At 51.0% G+C, this 21,147-nt stretch overlaps 2 protein-coding genes across 8 annotated transcripts in view; both read left to right on the top strand.

Annotated features, from left to right (window-relative positions):
* The first annotated feature begins 3,131 nt into the window (after nt 1-3,131).
* On the top strand, nt 3,132-13,326 carry KAZALD1 (Kazal type serine peptidase inhibitor domain 1). 6 transcript variants are annotated; one of them, XM_019724941.3, is made up of 6 exons: nt 7,167-7,324; nt 7,711-8,269; nt 9,374-9,534; nt 9,615-9,762; nt 9,946-10,040; nt 12,344-13,326. In XM_019724941.3, exons 2-5 carry the CDS (start codon nt 7,765-7,767, stop codon nt 10,038-10,040), a joined length of 909 nt encoding a protein of 302 aa, XP_019580500.2. In that variant the 5' UTR covers nt 7,167-7,324; nt 7,711-7,764; the 3' UTR covers nt 12,344-13,326. The 6 variants fall into 6 exon arrangements, with proteins under 6 accessions (XP_074195274.2, XP_019580500.2, XP_074195273.2 ...); XM_074339172.2 differs by having other exon boundaries at nt 9,353-9,534; XM_088791883.1 differs by having other exon boundaries at nt 9,353-9,534; nt 9,946-10,067.
* Nucleotides 3,136-21,147, top strand: part of TLX1 (T cell leukemia homeobox 1) — a 68,383-nt gene continuing 50,371 nt past the window's right edge. For both annotated transcript variants that reach the window (XM_074339169.2, XM_019724944.3), the window contains exon 1: nt 3,136-3,263. The gene's annotated coding sequence lies outside the window, so the exon portion shown is untranslated. The remainder of the gene's footprint in view (nt 3,264-21,147) is intronic.

Raw genomic sequence — 21,147 nt, 5'->3', positions numbered from 1 at the left:
AGTTGTAGCGATTGTTGTTATTGCATGTTAGAGCTGAAGGAATCATGTAGTTTAAGGGTCATAAACTAAAGGCTATAGGAGCAGGCAGGAATCCTAAATGAGGAAAGCAGGCCATCTCAGGACTATGGTGATCTGGAGGGCCAGCCCCACCTAAAACAGCAGCCGGTACATCTCCAATGGTTGCTGGGCAGACCAGATTCCTGGTTTTTCTTTTTTTCAAGAAAATTTGGCAGTACCGGCAACTTAGATATTAGCTGACTTTTCTTACCTCCCATCTCCCTACCTCAGCACTAGGAGGAGCTGGGGGTTCTCCCCAAGGCCTCTCTGAACACCCTAGCCTGGTAACTCTGGCCCCCACATTCTGAATTTTTATGTAAAAGTTCACACAACGGAAATACTGGCAATTAAGTAAACATTTTAAAACACTGCCAAATACAACATGTCTGAAGGCTGAATTCATCCTTGTTTCTCAGAAGAAACTGAGGTGCAGATGGGTCATGGCTGCTGGCAAAGCTGACTGGAAGCCTGGATTCTAAGTTAAAATAAGAATTTCTCCTAGAAGGCCCTTCCTACACTGTGGATTTTTTCAGCTGCCTCCCACTGCAGATGCTGCCCGCTCTGCCCAGGTGCCTGGTCCCAAGACACAAGGTCTGGGTCACAGTAACCTTTTCCCTTGTGATTAACCCACATTCTTTTAAAATGTAGGGGGCAGTGTGACAGCAAATCAAGCGTCTGGACCCTGGAGATCTCAAACCCTGATTTAAAGCTCCATGTTCTACACATTTCTTGAGTTCAACTTCAGTGTGATTCTACTCAACAATTTCCCCACATGGGTCTCCCCCAATCAAAGGACAGAGTCAGCAAGAGGTTTGCTAGGCATAATTCTTCTGATTGTGCCTCTTCCTGTACCTTATCCTTGGTGAAAATGGTAGAAAACTCATGAAGGCATTTGGGGTTTTGGGAGCTGAGCATATCTACATGTAAGTCTTAGGGACTTTTGAACGTGCTCAGAGGTTCATGCTGAGCCTCAGGTTTGTTCTTTCTAGGCCCTGTTCTTTCTAACATGTTTTTTCTCTTAGTACTAAGTTGCCCACACTGCACAGAGGTAGCAGTTATTCTCTGCTCAGCATTACACTCATCATATTCTGATGCTCTCCTGGGGCTCAGGATTTTCTGTGTGGTTAGTTGCCTAAAAGCCAAGTAGCTCCTGACTAACACTCCTCTTATTTTTCATTGCCCATTGAGAAAGAATCCCACCATTTCTTCCTGAGAGTTCGGAGCATGCATTTCCCAGATTCTTGCTTGCTTTCAGGGAAACAGCCAACTCAGGGCAATCTTGGATGTTAACCAATTGCCCAGCTCCCAACAGAACCCAGCACTAAACTCAGTTGTGTCTTAAAAGCCAAAGTTGAATGTGGGATGTGAGCAAGGATATTGCCACAAACAAATGTAGTTTTGGAGTCCAAATCTTTTCCTCCTCCATGTGGTCTTGATGGGGCTCTCAGACAGATGGCCTCCTCCCTTTACAGGGATTTTCTTAGTTTTGCTTCCCCAGGAAGCAAATCTTGAGACAAGGATTGTTTGGGAGGTTATCCCAGAAAATACAGTGAGGGAGAAGGGAAGGAAGAGAAGGGAAGGAAGAAAAGCACATAAAGGGTGGTGTATTAATGAATGGGTTACCACTGAGGGTAACTGGTTCTCAATTCCACTGGAACCCTTCTGCAAGACTGGACAGAATACACCTCAGAATTATCCCACTGAAAGGAAAGGAAGCAGGTGTATTTATCCTCCAACTCCTGGCTCTCGTTGGGAACGGCTTGCTCCTGAGTCAACTCTGGCATTTTTAGCCTTCCCTGTTAGCTGAGCTCACTGTAGGGGTGGGAGGATTCCCTCAAGCAGAGACCCATGAGATTGTACAGGAACTGTCTACAGGTAACCTTTGGTGTAGCCAAGGGTAAGTGGGTGGAACATCGCCTGCATCTGCTACAGGTTGAGACTCATGTTCCAGACTGGCCAGGCCTTGGCCCTGTGATGAATTCTTGTTGAGCACATTGCCCAAGCAGAGTCAATCAAATAGTTCCCTATGATTTGACATATTGATGCTTTTTCTGGGAGCCATAACTCTGATGCAGGGTGCCTGGAAGAAAATACCAAAAATAGATTCATCAGCTGTTTGGATATATTGGTGTGATGTTCAGGAGAGAGGTCTGGGCCAGAGATAGAAATATGGGAATCATCTGGACGTTATATAAAATAATGGTGGAAGGAATGAGGAACCACTATAGAGGTCTCAGTAGAAAGTTATTTCATTGGCCTCACCTGCAGAAAATTTTCTTCAAATAAAAAGTGGATATAAGCTGGGACTGAAGAACCTGCTGCTTTGGAGAATATCACTTGTCACCACTAAATCTCTTTCTCAGTAATGAAAAGTGGACTTCAATCAGTGACCCTGGGCCTCAACCCACGCCCACAGCTGCCCCAACAAGTAGATGTAGAGTGTGAAAATGTGTGAGAGTGTTTAGCTATGACAACTAGCCTCCTCTCCCTTCACTGGCTTTTGATAATTTTTAAAGAAGCTTATAGATTAAATGACATAGTATTATAGATGCTACTAGTATTTCCCTTGGCATTAGGATGGTATTTAGAAGACCCATTTACTCACCTGTGGTTACACAAACCTATACACATGATACAATTTCAATATGAACACACACACAAAGACATATAAAAATCAGTGAAATCTAAATAAGGTCCATAGTTTAGTTAATAGTTTTGTAGCAATGTCAGTGTCCTGGTTTTGATAATTATACTATGGTTTCTAAAATGTTATTAACGGGGCAAGGCAAAAATTCTGGTTTGGTGCTAGTGCTGAGCCTGGAATGACTCAGCAAAAGTCTCAGAGCACACTGAGGCCATTTGCGTTTGTCTGGGGCCTGCCAACTCTTGATAGTTTCCCAAGAAAGAGTGCAGTGTTGGTGGGCTGGCTGCTCTAGAAAGTGTCTCTGGTGTTGGGCAAGTTGGGTGGGGCGTGGTCCCATTGAAGTTCACCAGGCCAATCAGATTCAGATTTGGCCGGAAGCAGAGGGGGAGGCCTCAACATAGGAAAGATGATGCTTGCCTCCCAGCTGTATGGGGGAAGGAGAATGCCTTACAGGGAAAATGGCAACTGTCCTCCAGCCCTCGCTTCAAGCCACACACCTCAGTCTGCCCCTCGTGTGCCTCTGACGCCCCCCTGAGTCACCATCCCTCTGCTGGAGCCCAAGGTGAATGTCTGAGTGAGTCTGAGCGCGGGTTGTTTAAAGAGGACGGCTGGGTTTCCCACGGCCTTCCGTCCCATCTGGCCGGAATTCCCACTGTTTTTCACAGCCAGATATTGTGGGGTTTCTCTTCCCAGCACAAGTACTCTGGGCTGGGGAGTCTGGTGAGAGGTCAGTATCCCTCGCTCCTCCAGGGCAACCTCTGTAACTGAGATAACCCTCTTGAAACCGCCACACGGAGGTTTGGGGCCTGTTTCGCGTCTCTGCCCCTCCTACCAGTCACGATGTGGCTGCTTTTTTATATTTTTAGTTATAGGACTTGTGTTCAGTTAGATTTCAGATGGTCTCCAGGTTGATTTTTCTATAATTTAGTTGTAATTTTAATGTTTTCATGGAAGGATGCAAGCACAGTGTTTATTCTGCCATCTTGGATTTCTATTTCTTCAAGTCTTAAAGCTTGTTCAACTTGCCTTAATGCATAGGTATTCCAGCTTTCATTTGGTAATGTATAGCTGAATTATAATGTTTATCTTACCACCCAGCTGTCCCAAGTTTTTACGTTTACCTCAACATCCTAATTTCCCTATAACAATAGTGTCTACCTTTTTATTATGAAAAATAATTTAATAAAATAGTGAGCATTATACTCACTCATTTGTCTCATTCCAAATTCACTTAGTGTGTTTATTGATGATATATATAAATATTTACACAGTTGTGATCAGTATCCATATACTTCTTTTCACTTAACCTTATTTTCCTACACGTATTTTTCACTTCAAGTTCAGCTTAATTATCTATGGTGACCCCTTTTTGACTTAACTGATTCTACTGTTCGGGGGAAGCACAATTCCTCTGTATCCATCTCCGATGAGTCAATGTAGACCATTTGCTTCATTTCTAATTCTTCCTCACAGTTGCAACCCCACTATTTTCACCAGCTGTATCAAATCAGGGCTCATGAAGTGACAGATTAGAATGTATGGGTCCTCCCAAGTAATTCTTTACCAAGTTACACACTGACCCTTTATGCCTTGTTTCATTTTAAATTGTTTATTTGTATAGGACCCATTTCATTCTGCCATTATATTTCAGTCATTTCATGGGTCAGTGGCTGAAAGTGAAGGTATGATAACCTGTAAACTCCAGGCTATAACTCACAGGGAAAGCAAACTACACTCTCTATACCTCATTCCTTCTTCAGTACAATCATCTCAGGAAATGGTGGGGAGAGGAAAAAGGCAGGACCATCTGTTCTTCAACAAATTTTAACTTCACCCTCTTCATCTAAATCTAGTCTCCTTCGGGTAGACGTGCAAAGGATACTGCCATTTGGCTTCTCTCCTTGCAGCACTCACATCTATATTAGAGAATCCTTTCCCTGTGGCCCAACAATTTTGCATGACCAGGTCAAACCGAGTCAACATTTTCAAAGTATGAATATGCAAAATATTTAGCTATTTCTTTACTATTTATGATGCAAATCGATGTTATTGAATGTGTGAATGTTTTTGGGAGCCTTAATCGATAAAGTGTCAGATAATGAGGATCTTGGAACAAAGACCAAATTGTGTCTTGGGCAAACAATTCCCTTCTAAAAGTATTTTCACAATATGTGATGTTTTCCTGGAAAGAAGTCTCTGCTTAATAAAAGCAGAATTCCTATATGGTCAACATCTTTGTGCTTACTGTATACGATAATGTTCTCGTCACCAACTGCAAGACCACCAGAGGGCGCTCGTTCTCTGTCTATCTAGCCTTCTCCAGCAGCAACACAGAAAATCAGGTTAAATTTGATTTCCAAATTTAATCCACAATTATTTACTACCGTGTTTCCCCGAAAATAAGACCTAGCCGGACAATCAGCTCTAATGCGTCTTTTGGAGCAAAAATTAACATGAGACCTAAATAAGACCGAGTCTTATATTAATTTTTGCTCCAAACGACGCATTAGAGCTGATTGCCCGGCTAGGTCTTATTTTCAGGGAAACACGGTAAGAATTTGCTGTGTCACCAGACATGGGGCTAGGTTCATGAGATACAGTGGTAAGTTAGACATGATTCCTAATACCAGATGCTTGGAGCATAGTAACGACTGAAAGTAAACAACTGGTTACAATAAAGTGGGGTAAGCTAATAGTTTCTAGGTTTGCGAAGTTTGTTGTTTAAATTCTGGCATCAAGCCTTAGATGCAGGTAATAATTCATTAAGAGATCCCAGACAATGATCTCTGCCCCGGAGGCATTTTGTTAAGTAGAGCAAGAGGCCTCTTCTTGGTGGCTCCATTAATCACCTCCCAATTTTTTTTAAAATTTTATTGGGGAATAGTGTGTTTCTCCAGGGCCCATGAGCTCCAAGTCGTTGTCCTTCAAACTAGTTGTGGAGGGTGCAGCTCACTAGCCCATGTGGGAATCGAACTGGCAACCCTGTTGTTCAGTGCTCTGGCTCTAAGGAACTTAGTTCTAAGGAACTAAGCCATCTGGCCACCCCCAGCCTCACAATTTTAAGTCTCTCCTCCCCACTCTTTTTCCCCCCAGGGCTTCCTGCAGTTTTCTTACAGTTCACTTTTGCCCCGGTGGACACTTCAGTTGCGCCCATGACCAAGGATAAGGGATCATAACTATCAGCTATAGCTGGCTCCGCCCATTCTTTTCCCGGTTTAAAATCCGCGGGCTTTTTCCATTATGAATTCCTAGACTTCCTGTTCTGATTCTCGCGACAGTTTCGAGACACCGCGTAAAGTTCCCATCCAGTCTCTCTTTTGAGTTTGAAAAGGTGACAGGGTACCTGCCTTCGCCCACGTCTTCAGAGCCCTCCTGGCGAGGAGTAGCATGTCTGCTTCTAGGAGACCCCTAAGTGATAGGGCTTGGAAAAGTGCAGGTCGGAACAGAGAGTCCCGACCACAACAGGCAACGCGACTCTCCGGGCCTCCGGTGCGCATGCGGAGCCCACCCCTCCTCATTGGTCTCGAGGCCACAGCCCCGCCCTGAACTCCGGGGTTGTTTTGGAGCCCCCAGCCCGAGAGCGGCTCCTCGCCAGGTCCTTCTGGGCGGAGCCTAAATACAGTCCCCTCCCCTGCTGCAAAGCTCAGTTCCGCCCCCTAGAAACAGAACTGCAGCGCAGCTTCTGTAAACCGCTTGAGGCCAGCGGGGCGGATCCTGGCAGACAGACCCCCGGTAGGGCGGGCGGGCCTCCAGAAATGCTCTCCTCCCCGCCCCCAGCCCAAAGTGCCACGGTGGCGCTGGGGGCCGCTGCGAGACCAAATGCCTCCCGTCCTGCTAGCCTCTCAACCATAACCTGTAATTCCGACCCGGGAGGGGCCCCGCCTACATCTCCCTGGCAGCCGGTCCTCTCGGACCTCTAATCACTGTTCATCCACAGTTGAAGCACCTGCCGGATGTGGGGAGGGAGGAGGAGGCCAGATGTGGGGAGGCAGATGTAAGCGCCCAGTCTCTGGTCCGTGCCTTGGTGGGGAAGCTGGATGGACAAGCCTACAATCGCCCCGGGAAGCCGGCCCTGGGCTGCGGGGAGACAAAGTTGGGTGGCCTTGCCCTCCAGGAGCGACCGACTTGGCACCACAGCTCCTACCGCCTCCCCACTATGCAGTTGTTCTAGCCGAATTAAGGGACTGTAAAGTCATATGGGACAGGGCCTAGTCGGTCAGCCAACTCTTCGAGCTTCCCAGACACCCCCCCCCTCCCCTACTCCCAACCCCCGCCCCATCCCGTCTCTGGTCCTCTCCCAGCTTCGGTGTCTGGTTACCGCTCCTCTATTCTCACTGTGACATTGGCCCAGGCTGGGGGGAAGTGGCCCAGGAGGGTCCTGTGCGGCTGCATAAAATTGGCAGCTTCAGAACTGGAGGGGGGGGATGGGTGCGACATCGAGGGGCGGGGAGAGGGGCGGAGGAGCTGCTCTCTGAGTCCAAGTCCGTGGGCCCTCTCAGAGATCCTCAAGCCGGAGCGGGTGGCCAGCGGGCCCAACCTATTGTTGGCCTCTGCTTTCTTTCCACTGCCTGCTTTTTCCGACTGAAGCACCGCTTCCCTGAAGGGCATAGTCCCCGACACTAGGTGAGCGCTCTGGACCCCGAGGCATCAACCCCCCTCCCTTCCCACCCTTATTAACAATTCTGTACTTCTCGAGGGGCCATCCTTCCAATCCATCTCTAGGGCAGGAAGCTTCAGAGTTGAATGGTGTGTAGTGTGGTGCTGGTGGTGTGCGTGTCTGAGCTTCATCACCCCTTCTCACCTCTCCCCAACACTCCGCTCGCCGGGAACAGTCCAATCAATTACCATCCAGCAGAGCAGGATGACCCCTAGAGGGTCACTATACCTCTGTATTGAGGGTCTGCTTAACTCCAAGGTAGCAGGGGAGGAGGCAGTGCTAGAGTCAAACTTTGGACCGAGGAAGAGTGAGGTTGCTTCTGACCTGCCGACCTGGCTGTCCTCCCTGGCAGGGTGTTACGAACGCACGCTGATGCCCTGAGTGCTCACGGAGCTTCCAGCTAACCATGCTACAGACACCCGCAGATGTCTTGGCGCTGCCCCTGCTACTGCTGCTGCTGGTGGTACAGGCGCCGCCCCCGACTGGCGCGCGGCCGTCCCCAGGCCCGGATTACCTGCAGCGCGGCTGGCTGCGGCTATTGGCGGAGGGCGAGGGCTGCGCTCCCTGCCAGCCAGAGGAGTGCGCCACGCCACGGGGCTGCCTGGCGGGCCGGGTGCGCGACCCGTGCGACTGCTGCTGGGAATGTGCCAACATCGAGGGCCAGCTCTGTGACCTGGATCCCAGCGCCCACTTCTATGGGCGCTGCGGCGAGCAGCTTGAGTGCCGGTTGGACACAGGCGGAGACCTGAGCCGTGGAGAGGTGCCGGAGCCGCTGTGTGCCTGCCGTTCGCAGCGCCCACTCTGTGGTTCCGATGGCCGCACCTACGCGCAGATCTGCCGCCTGCAGGAAGCGGCCCGAGCTCGGCCGGACGCCAACCTCACTGTGGCGCACCCAGGGCCCTGCGAATCGGGTATGCCTGACCCGGGGGCCCCACCCCCATCACTTGGGGTTCCTCGAGGCACTGCTACCCGACCCTCAAAGGCATTGGTCTCTGGCCAGCGGAGCGAAAACGATGAGGCCTCTAGTCCAGTCTAAGAGCCCATTTTCGCTGCTGGTCCACAGAGGCCGCTGCCTGAAAGTGCAGGTCCGAAGCTTTGCATGAAAGCTTTCCAGACCTTACTAGCAGAGACCAACCCTCTGAGGGTGCAGGCACATAGCCAATGGTTGGCCTCAAAACTAAGAAAGTGAAGAGACTCCCATTTTATGCCCAGACTGCTGGAGCCCAGGCAGGGAGACTTGGGTTCCTGTGAGATGCAATCAGGTTTCGTTTGGGTGGCTTCATAGAGCAACCTGTTAACCCAGTCTACCCGCTTCTCCCCCTACTTCTTTGGCGCCGAGGGATTAGTGATGGAAGGGGCTCTTCTAGCTCCTCCTCCCCCGTCCCAGGGGACTCAGGGCCATTCAAGCCTCAAGTTTTATTTGGCAGCTTTAGTAACTTTCACTTCCTGAGCCCCTTTGAGGGGTCTGGTTTGTCTGGGGCTGCCAGGAAAACAAACACCCGGTGGGGGTCCCAACACTTTCTCCCACAACTCCAGGCTTTCTGCCTGCTGCCCAGGTGGGTTTCAGGTTGTCTGCTTTTGCCACTTGGAACAATCCGGCCCCCAGAGTGGGGAGGGGGAAGGTCTGCTCTTTGGGCCTTTGCCAACTGGACCTGGTTAGAAAAGGGGGAGGGTGAGAGGAGGGAGGTGTTGGTTACAAGTCCAGCGGGATAGGGGCCTAGAGGGTGGAATGAGGACAGGGGAGCAATCAGGGACAGAGTGTGGCTGCCAAGCTGAGGTGTAGGTCTGTGTGCTTTTTTGTGCATCTTGTCTGCGCGTACATCTCCATCTCTGCGTTTGCACCCCGTCTGTACCTGCATCTATATTGGTGGTGTGTCATATCATGTTCATGGAGGTGTATTTACCTCAGCATACGTTGTGTGCTCCCACCAACATGTTCACAATGGTTCGCATATGGGGTTCTTGCTGGACTGCATGTGCTATCCTGTTCTCAGGCTTCCCACCTCCATCCCCAGAGCCCCAGATCGTGTCGCACCCATATGACATTTGGAATGTGACGGGGCAGGATGTGATCTTTGGCTGTGAGGTGTTTGCCTACCCCATGGCCTCCATCGAGTGGAGAAAGGATGGCTTGGAAATTCAGCTGCCAGGGGATGACCCCCACATCTCCGTGCAGGTAGGAGCAGGAAGCAGAGCCTCCCCGGGGCAGCCCAGGGCCTGCCTAGGGGATCCTACTGACTCCTCCTCTGGCTCCAGTTTAGGGGTGGACCCCAAAGGTTTGAGGTGACAGGCTGGCTACAGATTCAGGCTGTGCGTCCCAGCGATGAGGGCACCTACCGCTGCCTGGCCCGCAATGCCCTGGGCCAGGTGGAGGCCCCAGCTAGCCTGACTGTACTCACACCGGGTAAGGAGGAGCCCTGGAATCTGGGGCTGGGGGGATAGTGGTGGATTTGGGCCTTGGAGTGTGTTGATGTCTGTATGTGCATGTGGGTAGACACGCAAGTGTTGCTTTCCCATAGACGGGAATGTGGGCACTGACAGCCCCTCTTTCCTGTTCTTTCTCTCTTTCGCCCGCTTGTGTTCGCAGACCAGCTGAACTCCACAGGCATCCCCCCACTGCCATCCCTGCACCTGGTTCCTGAGGAGGAGGTTGAGAGTGAAGAGGGCGATGATTACTACTAGGTCCGGAGCCCTGGCCCATGGGGGTGGGTGAGTGGGGATAGCGTTCATCCCTGCTCTTGAAAAGATCTGGAAAGGGAGAGCAATGCCTCTTCACAGATAGATTGCTTAATGCCCTTAGTGGGGGAGATGTGGTGGTGGTGGTGGTGATAGGAGACAAAAATTGGAGGAGGGTAAGGAGAGAGGCAGGGGATAGGAGTGGGATACAAAGGGGCCCACGCAGGAGATGCACGGACCAACCAGGTGGAAGACAACAGCTGCCTGCTGGTCTCTAGGCTGGATGGAGGGCTGTGAGGAGTGGAAAGAGGTACAGACACAACGTGTTCCTGCCCTGCTTTCCAGCAGCCCTCCCCCCAGCCTGCTCAGCTAGTCTTCCTAACCGCCTTTCCTCACTGCTCCTGTTATTTTCCTAGTCCCCAATCTTTGCCTGGCTTCAGTTTGCCCTTCCTCAAAACTCACCTTCAAGAAAATTTCCCTCTCTCCCAAGTCCCATTTGCACTTACTAACTGCGGTCTTCTTTGCTGTTCGCTGTCTGCTGTCCAGGAGAGCACAATGAAGCCTGGTTTTCATTCAGTGCAATAAGATGGGCATTTGGGCATATTTAATTTCTCCTGTCATTCTGAAAACTCCACGAGGCCAGCACATATCTTATACCACTCTGTATTGGATGATGCCTAGCACAGGACTAGGCACAGTGGGCATGCAATAAAGATTTATGAACGAACTGAGACACACATGAACAGATGGTTCATGCAGATGTGCATACTCGTATGAAGACTGCATTTCACGGTAGTAGGACTCTGGCTTCCAGAAGCTCTAGGTCCTGCTCTCTAAGCATATGTCTGCCAGATGTACAGAGAGGGATCTTGAGCTGGGGCCTACCCTGCCCTCTAGGGAGGAAGGCTGGAGCCATCTGGGTGGAGGGAGGATATCCTTCCAATCTGCTCTCCATCAGTGCTAGTCTAGAGCTAGATTGCCTGCTCCTCTGTACATCTTATTCCCCAGGCCGAGTAGGGAACCACGCTGTAGGCAGGACCCAGTATAGAAGCATAAACTTGTTGGAGGAGGGGAGAAGTTTAACCACAGGTATGGGCTGTACCCTAAGATTCCTCTAGGAATCCACCCATTTCCCTGCTGAACGCAGACAAAGACACAGCTTGTTCCTTCATCTGCTCCAACTGTGACCTGTTCTATCCTACTGGGGGTCCCTCACAGAGCCAGACTCTTTCGTTCTCCAAAGCTCTCTCCACACTCTGTTTACCCAGCCCCAGAGACACTGGTGAGGCGCAGTGTTTATTGACTAATTAAAGAAGATGAAAGCTTAAGTTCTCAAGGCCACATAGGGTGGCAACGGCCTCCTGCACGCCTGGGCTCCGCCCGGAGCCTGGCGCCACCAGGGGAGAAATCACAGTTTGTTCGATGTCTGAGCTTGTCCTCTGGGGCCCAACGCAGGAGCCGCAGGAGCCGGGCCTCTTGAGAGGGGCGTGGTCTGGAACCCCAACCCGAAGGCTTGGCCGCCCCTCTCGCAGAACAGCAAGGCTCCTCCAGAGACTAAGCCAGAGGACAGGTCTCACTGCAGAGTCATGGTTGGAGGCCCGCGGCTCCAGGAGCTGCCCTCGACACACTTGGGGCAAATTCCGAGGCCACTGCAGAAGCAGGAGTAGGGACATGAGCAGTGTGGCGGTGGCAGGGGGCTCGTCCAGACCAGAAGAGAGGAGATGTGGGTCTGGGTCCTGCAGCAGCCTGGGAATTGTTCTTTGTGGGGGACTCCAGCCTAGCTGGGTTCAACGCCGCCCCCTGACGGGTCCATTGATGCTACCGCGCCCACCTGCAGAGCAGAGGCTCCACCCGACTCTAGAGAGTCACATGAGCCGGTACTCCTGGATCCCTTTTGCAGACTTTGTGGGATGTTCTAGTTGAGCTTCCTTACAGCCTCAGTTTCCCCCTCCGTGGCCCCGAAGGTTCAGGCCCCACAGCCTGGAATAGGAGGAACTCCTGCTGCGTCCTCCACCCCCAACCCCCCACCCCCGCCCTCGCTCCAGCGACGGGCTTTAATAACGTCGCCGGAAAGTGACATGCGATTTATTATTAAAGTAATGCGGGGACGGGAAAGGTTTAATAAACGCGCTGCGATGCCGAGGATTATTCACCGCAAATAAATGAGAGCACGGGCGGCGTTTTAATAAATAATTTCCCGCCGCTCCCGGGGGAGGGAGGGGAGGAGGAGGGGGTAGCTGAGCTGCTGCCAGAACTCCCGGCTTCGCCTCCCACGGGTTTCCAAGCCGTCGCCGCATTTTTCTTCCTAGGTTGCTCATGCCCGACACGTGAGGTTCCAGGAAAGCTGACTCGGAGCGGCCCAGGACTGGAGGTGGGAGAGGTTCTGTCCCCACCTTCCCCCACATCCCCCCTCCATCTCCAGGATTTTAAGTAGTTTGCTTAAGATGAACAAACGCTCTTCCTTCCGCCTCCGAACCAGAAATTCGGAATCAAGACGGGACGGGGACAGGAAGGGTTAAGCGGCACCAGACCCTCTCAAGCCGAGGGTCCCAGGGTCTGGCCATTCTCCTTCCAGCTTTTGGCTGACTGAGGCTGGGCCTCCAGGACAGGATGTAGGGCGTACGCCCAAGGGGGCTGTGTGTACAGGTGTGTAGGTGCCATGAGTGTGCAAATGACCCTGACCCCCATTCTCAGGCCGTCGTGGAGAATGGGGCCACCAAGTCTGTCTGCTCTTCACTACGAAGGCCCGGAGAAAGGGTCCTTGAGCCTGGTCTGAAATAAGGGATCCTGGTGAAGCCCACCCTCTGGCTTCCTAGTGAACCGGGGTGGTTTTGAGCTCAGGCTGCGCAGAACTGAAGCCTTAAGTGGGAATTCGCCCCTTGCACTGAGGCTTGGAAGCACGAGAGGATGAATCCGATTTTGGAGAGGGCGGAGACCGCAGACTTTGGGAGCACACCGCGCTGATTGGTAGGAGGGAGAGAAGGGAACGTTCCTGCTATACAAGGGCTCCGCAAGTTTTGTGCCTCTGCCGAAAGAGGCGACATCTCTGGCGACCCCTCTGGCAACACTTGGGAGTACAGGAAGTGGCGAAAGAGTGCCACCTGGTGGATATTTTGGGTTATGGCCGCCAGGTCTGGGCCATTTAATTTAAGACAGTTAAGTTGACCGGAAATTTTTGAGTAAAAAGGTGCTTCGCTTTGCATTAATTTATGTATGTGAAGGTGCACATGTATGTGTATTATATTTGTGATATCTGTGTGATATCTATGTAATAAATATCATGTTCATAGTAGTTATATGTGTATGTGTGTCTATATACCCTGTATATATGGTGTATGAGGTCTGACAATTAAGTTCACAAACTCATTCTAGAAAAAGTGCCATTTACCTCACTGCTGAATATCACTACAGTCACCTTCGAAGTACCCCCCTTGGGAAGCTATGCACCGATGCCAACGCCCAGTTCACCCTTCAAAGCAATTTTGGGACTCTTTTTCTGGAATGGCCATCAGAGCTGTCGTCTTATTTACCCTTGATGTCCTGAATGTCATCAAAATGTCTTCCTTTCAATATTTCCTTTATCTTCAGGTAAAGAAAGAAGTTATTGGGGGCCAGATCAGGTGAATAGGGAGGGTGTTCCACTACAGTTATTTGTTTACTCCCTAAAAACTCCCTTTGGTTTTGTTCATTGGTGAGTTGCTTAGGGACTATTTTTGTATACACGTTTCTCATGCCAAGAGTTTCAGTTAAGATTTTGCTAACTGTTTCTCTATCAATGTTTGCTTGGTCTGCTATGCTTCTCACAGTCAGTTGATGATTTTGACGCATAATTTGACGAATTTTTGCAATGTTTTCGTCAGTTATGTTGGTTACTGGCTACCCTGACCTCTCTGCATCAGTGACATGTTCTCCCGCCTCAGAAAAATATTTAATCATTTGTACACTGCTGTTTTCTTCACGGCATTATCCTCATAAACTTGGGCTAACATGTCCCTGATTTCACTTCCACTCTTGCCAAGTTTAACAAGAAATTTAATGTTTGTTCATTGCTCTAATTCAAGCTCAGACAGTCTCATGACAGCACACAAAAACACGCAACACCAGTAATGAACGCCACTCAGCAAGACACCGCCACACATTGACATGCACACAGCTGTGAGACACTGATATACCAAGGTTATGAAACCTTACTGAGCTGTTTGCACAGTGCTGCCAATGGAAGCATATGTGGCAAGTTCACAAACTTAATTGTCAGACCTCGTATATGGATGTATTGTTTTATGTGTGGATAGCTATATGTATCCATTTATTTGCAAGTACATGTTCCATTATGTGCCATTCTTTCAACAAATATTTATGTGCCAATGTTGTATAGGGCTGGAGCTACATCACAGAAAAACACATTGTCCCTGCTCTCATGGAGCTTATATTCTATTCTAAGATGTGCATGTAAATTAATTACATACACATATGTTTATAGGATTATATGCACATGTATGTGAAATTCTGCTAGTGTGCATCGGTGTAAGGAGTAGACAGGCTTAAACACTCTTGTGGCCTTGGAGATTCCCAGGTTTTTTGCTCAAAATCTCAGGTCCTGTCAGCTAGGACTATGCTAGTGTGCAGACAGCTAAGGGCAGAGGGAAAGAGGCTGGAGACAGGCAGATTACCTCCTAGGGCATATTTTGGTTATTTCCCCAACCCTCTGAATGACTAGATTTTTTCTAAAATAGGGCAAAGCTATGTAAGTCCACTTAGAGTAAGGACGTGAATGAAGACCAAATCTCCCTCCACTCAATGCTAAGCACCTTAGGAGGAAGAATGATGTCTCGTTACTGGGGAAGGGTAGGGATGGGGTCTGGGAGGGTGGGGATAAGAATAGGTTGTCAGAGGGCAATGATGAGGGTTGAGGGTATTTAGAGACTGGGAGGGACCAGATCTGGGAGGTAGTGAGGGGAGCTCTGGGAGTCAGTTGCAGATAATGGGGATAGTTGAGAACTCTTGGGGAGGGATGGGCTGGTGGATAGAGATGGGGCCTGAGGGGAGTAATGATGGAGTTGGGGGAATAGAAACAGAGGCTCTGGTGGCAGGAATACACCGGTCTTGGGGTGGAATTGGGAGGCCAGCTCAGGTGGCGTCATCCCTCTCTTTCTCCGACCTCCCTTCTCCATGCCAGGGGGCCATAATGTTCTCCAGTCCTCTGCCTGCTCAAGCTGGGTCCCAGATGTGCTAGGAGCAGAGGAGAAGAGTATAGGCTGTAGGGCTTGTTCTGGCTTAGGTGACTCACTGTGGGGTGAGGTGAGTCAGTGCTCACAATACCACTGTCCCATGAAGACTCATCCCAGCTACCTGGGTCATTGCCTGCCTAGCTGCCATTACCAGCTTCCAGTCTGAGCTCAGCCCAGGGGCTCACACAGGGTAGGGCCTAGACCTGGATAGGTTTACAGAACACCTCCTTTCTTCCTCCTCCCCACCTTTTCCTAGACGTTTTCCAGACGCAGTCAAGGCCAGAAGTCTCCAGATGCCGTCCTTACCCTTGGTCTATAGTAACACCTCATGTCTGTCCCCTTCCTTCTCAACCTCCCATGCTGCACTACTTGACCCTAAAACCATGGTTTCTGTCCCTTCATTGCCTCTCCTCCCTTCCTTAAGTCCCTCTTTTCTTCCCAGGGTTAAAATCTAAGGTTTCTGGGCTGTGCCCCACTGGGTGGGGGGTGGGGGAGAGGCTGAAGACACAGGCTGGTTTCTGGCCTGGATCTATTTTTGACATTTTCTCTGCTATCTGGGCAGCTGAAGGTGCTCAGAACAGGATGAACAGTTATGAAGGTCAGTTTTGGTGATGAATGTTACCCCACAATCAAGTCTTGTCCTGTCCCCTTGGGGGCAGCACCATGGGAGGTGGTACGGACTTGAGGGTAGTGATGGGGGTCTGGCGTCCCATGGAAGAAAAGACACTGTCTCTATGAGAAGTGACGGGGTCTCCAGGATAAGAGCTGAAGACTCTAAGGACAATCACTTCTGCCTGTCACCTGCCCCCCTGACCCCAGACCACTGGAGCAGGGCTGGAGAAGGCCCCACAGGTCTCCTGGACTCAGCTGGCCCCTGTGTGGACCCAAGTTCTAACTCTGGCTTTCCCACTCCCCTCCCCCTCCCCCACTGTGTGACTAGGTTTCAGAAGGGGGTCTATTCTGGGAGCAGCAGTGGAGTCGCTGGGGACAGTGGTTTTTGAAAGGTAATGATGGGTCTTTGGGAGCAGAACTGGGGCTCAAGTCAAGGTGAGGGGACATGAGGTTGTACAGTACATGTTTGAATCTCTGTTCTGCTTTTTAAGTGTATACTTGGGACAAGTTTCTTAGCTTCCCTTCTGTGTCCTCCTCTGCAAAACGGTGATGAAAGTCACTCTATAGAGGTTGTGACGAGATTAGAGATCTTATAAATAATGTGTCTGGAATACAATACGTGTTCAACAAATGGTCAATTTTACTATTACTATTTCTGGGCTGGTGACCTGCATGGAGGTGGAAACCAGGTACCTAGTGCAGAGCTTCCTGTGTGTGTTAGGGGAATGGGGTGATTGCAGTCTTGGTGCCTGCCTGGAGGAGGCCTTAGGAATTGAAACTTAGGAAGAGGGGACGGGCAAGGGCAAGGTGTGGATGGGCAGGAACTGGGCTTCCAGAGAGCTTGGCAGTCTTCACCCTCACCCTCAACCCTCCTCAGGGAGCCCCTGTCAGAACTCAGGGCTCTAGCTCTGGGCTTGCAGGGAGGGGCGCCCCCTAAACTCACCTCCATCCATCTCTTTTATCTGGGCTGCTGAAGGGCTGGAGCTCAGATGGGGCCTCTGATGGGGAACAGATACAGACCAGGCGGAAGCAGCCGGAACTGTGCGGAGTTGGAGCTAAGGACTGGGCCAGGGGGTCAGTGAAGACAGATAAAGCTCAGAGCAGCTGGGGACTCAGGGGACCCAGGGGGAGGGGCAGCAGGGGCTGAGGGCAGGCTGTGTCCTGGGAGGAGGTAAGGGCCGGATGCTTCTGATGGGGACCGCTGTCCATCAAGGACTTCAAATGGCCAGACACGGCCTTTAATGGCTCTTTGGGAGCAGGGAAGGGGCAGTGCTCCATCCTCCAGATGTGGCTGCAGGGAGGTCAGGGTGCCTGCCAAGGAGGAGGGTTGGTCCCAGGGAGAGGTTGACCCTGAGAACAGGGGACCTCAGGTCCAGCTGGAGGCAGGGCTTCTGGGGCTGCCTTACCTCTAAGGCAGAGATGGGGAAAAGGTTGGTAAGCGATTCTTCGGTTTTTACTTTCTGTTTTAATTAACTTTGAAGGGCTTGGGGCCTCCCTGAACGCCAGGGAAAGGAGCCGCACAGACGTTTATTTTCCTCTTTTCCCTTTTAAAGACAATTTTATTAAATCACTTTGTTTTCATTCTGGCTTGAAATGGGGCATTTAAATGGAAAAGTAATTATTTCACCTCGTTTGCTTATGGAGAAAGGACAGTCAGGAAAGGGAGGGAGGGCGGCCAGTGAGAGGAAGAGGCTGACAGCACACACGGTCACCTTCACCCTAACGCCAGCATTAATGACCACAATGTCCCCTCACACTGGCACACATTGGGGGCCCACAGAAAGACACACCTTATCCACACCCTCCCAAAGGTAGACACCTCAGAACTTGCCAGCACACATCCACATTCTCCTGAAGACACACTCCTTCACCACCACCATACCTACAGGCAAAAGCTCTCTCTGGTGCACAAACAACACATTGTGCTCACAGTACAGGCACCCTCACAGACAGCCTTCATGCACAGTGGGTACACACACACACACACACACACACACACACACACCATATTCAGCTCCTCTGGAGCCTTGCATTACATGGTCACAAGTACATTCCGGCTGAGACACACAACTCTCATTCTCAAACACACAAGTCACCCTGAGGAGGATGCCTGGGACAGACTTGTTGGGGGGTGGGGACGTAACCACGGAGAATGTGGAGGGGTGGTGGAGCTCTCCCTCTCCTTGGGATTCCTGGGCCCCCCAATTTACCCACCCCCTAGGCTCCTCCAGGAGTCCCTTTCTCTGTATCTATACCGTCTTTAGAATGATTGCCTGTGACCTGATTCTGCAGGCTCTGGCACATAGTGGCTCCCTGCCACCCTTCCGCCCTCCAACCCAGATGGCTGGCGATGGACAGAGAAAGCCAACAGGTCTCCTGGGCTGAGCCCGCCCTCGCCAGGAGCCAGCTTCTTACTCGGGCTTCCCCAACTGCCCCCAGCTCCTCCCTCACTGTGCAGACCGGCGTCGGAGGGGTTAAAACTTGGGTAGCGGCCCCCTCCACTCCCACCTCTGGCTGGTACATCGAGGGCCGGTTCGCAGGAGCCATACCTGTACTTTGTCTTCATCTGTCACCCCTTCTGACAGTCAGATACATCTTGTGGGGGGGGCGTGGGGGTGGGGGAGCAATAATTAACCTCTCCCGCCTCATCCCCCAAATGCCGACTGCCTCCGCCGCCATTGCAGCAGGGTCTGCGGGAAAGAAGAAAGATGGAGGGAGGGGGAGGAGTAGAGAGGGGGAGAGGGGCGACGGGAGAAAGCGAGAGAGATCCAGCGAGAAGGAAGCACAGAGGAAAAGCCCTGACATTTTTATTGCCCTGCCAACCTCTTTTCTGCACCCTTCTTTCCACTCTCTCTTCTTGGGGAAGGGAGGGGAGAAGGCAGAGATGATGGGAGGGATGGGAAAAAGCCTCGCGCACTCACTTACAGGCTCATCACTTACCCCTCACACCCCAGAAGTGCAGGCCCCTTTGCAAGGCCTGGGGGCAGATTTGGGGGAGCCGTGGTGTGGTGAGCTTTGCACAGGGACATGTAGGCCTAGGAGAGTGTGTTGTCTGGTCTAGAACGGGTGGGGGACACCATGATGGTGTTTCACATTTGTGGCAAATAACTAGAGCTTGTGTCAAAGATGAATTTTTCTTCCAAGTCACGAAGGGGGTGGGGGGGGCTGTATCTTGTGTTATTCCTGGAGAAGGCAAGTGACTCCAGTCCCAGAAGACTGTGGATCAAAAGGACTCTGGATTTTGAGTAGGAGACAGATGACAACAACACATGTAAAAGTGAAGGAAGCCCCAGGGGGGTGGCTGGAGTCAGCTTCAATAAGACCAATTTGTCCTGGGCTAGGTCCTTGGATGACTCACCCAGGTGGGACTCGGGGTCAGGCAAGAATCATCTGTAGCCAAGGAGACGAACTTGGAAATAGAGTATCCCTAGACAGACTGCTACTGATGGGTGTGCCCAGGAAGGAGGAGGGACGCAGCCAAGATGGAAAGGAGAGGTGAGGCCCTCATTGCTGGAGCTGCTGGGGGCTCAGAGCGACTGGGCCCTGCCTGTCTCCTGGACAGCCTGGAGGTCAGGAGAGTCTAGCTTTTTCCATCTCTTTGAGAAGTTGTTAGTCAAACTGTCATCCACGGTGTCTGAGAAACAGGACCTTTCCTCTAAGGTCTCTGATAGAATTGCGGACACAGCACTGTCCACAAGTCAGGATCCCCGTTTCTCACCCTGGTTCTGCCACTAGGTAGCTGTGTGATGGAAGATAAGTCATTTAACCTCTCTGGACCTGAGCTTCCTCATGTATAAAATGGCGGGGGCAGGGGGACTGATGAGACAAACTATAGACTCTGCTGTTACTGATGTCGTATGATCTTTTAAGACCTGAGGAAAGAACAAGTTCAGCTGGGAGCCCACCTCCCCTTACCCACCCGCTGAGCATCACACACAGCCCAGAAGATTCTCTCAGAGAGTGTCTCTCTCTCTCTCTCTCTCTCTCTCTCTCTCTCTCTCTCTCTCTCTCTCTCTCACACACACACACACACACACACACACACACACACACACACGCGCGCACACACAGCCTCCTTGCCCCACGTACTGTGGCAACCCTGGACTCCCAATCATCTATAAAATTTGCTATGGTTGGGAAGGAGCCCAGGGCCAGAGCACCCCAACAGAAAAGCTGACTCTATGTATTTCTGTGGGGGGAAAAGAAGCCTAGTAAAGCTGGAGAGTAGAGCACCAACACAGAGAGTTAGCACCGGAAAGGACTTGCCAAATGGGGAGAGGGGGCATTGGGGAAGGGAAAAGAGCCCTAGAGAGATGAAGAGAGAGAAAGGAGAAGCCTCAGCTCAGCTGCAGGGGACTCATGCTGAGGGTGAGGAGTGAAGTGTGCTGACAGCCTTGTCAGGAAATCACCTCAAAGCGTCCCACACCCTGGTCTGTCAGGTTCCATCTCCCCAGGGGAGGAGCCCCTGTGAGTCATGGCTGCTGTCTGTCCCCTTGATTCCACCCCCCCCCCCCAACACACAGCCCTGCTCCAAAAAAGGGAATTAATTTCTGGCTATGATTTTCTTCACCTGAGAAGTGCTGGGCTTTTTGTCAGCATTAGAGGAAAGGAGAGAAGCAGGAAGACGTCAGGACTGCCTGGGCTGGGGCCACCTAGGGTGGCGTTGGCTCATCCAGAGCAATATGGCACCTAGGATTGAGCTAGTCTTGTAGGCAAGTGTAGCACTTAAAAAAGATGTGCGCTTTCCTTAACAGCAAGAAGCCTGGAAGAGCAGTAAGTCACTTAGGACACATCACAGGCCTGAAATAAAGCTGAGCTGGTGTAGGCTGTCCTGCTGAAGGGGAGGCTGGGAGTTTGGAGGAAATGGTTTGGGCAGCCTCATTTGTGGAGTGGAGAGCCTTTCTCTTAGGGGTCAGAAATGAGTGTCACTCTCCTTGGGCACACTCTGGGCTTTCTTCTCTGGTTCTGCCTCCTTTTTTCTTGCTCCCCCTTCTGTGGAAATAGGTTTCAAATGCCAACCCCAATGCTGGCTCTCCCTCACTCCCAGATCTTCCCCCGTCACATTCACAAGATAACTTCTTTACAGAACTGTCTTGACAGAACCCTTTTCATTGTTCTGTACTTTAAAAATATAGTACATGAATATGTGCTTATAAAAATTTCAAACAGTTTGAAACAATGTAAAGATGTGTAGAGTAAGAAGTAGAAGGTCCTCTTTCCTCCTTCCCTCTAATCCTACTCTCTTCTCTATACGTTACTGCTGTTAACCATAT

The sequence above is a fragment of the Rhinolophus sinicus genome, chromosome 15, assembly GCF_057876585.1.
Source record: "Rhinolophus sinicus isolate RSI-liver-muscle chromosome 15, RSI-T2T, whole genome shotgun sequence".
Lineage (NCBI taxonomy): Eukaryota > Metazoa > Chordata > Mammalia > Chiroptera > Rhinolophidae > Rhinolophus > Rhinolophus sinicus.
The sequence above is the reverse complement of the archived record's forward strand: the minus strand, read 5'-3'. Positions and strand labels throughout refer to the sequence as shown.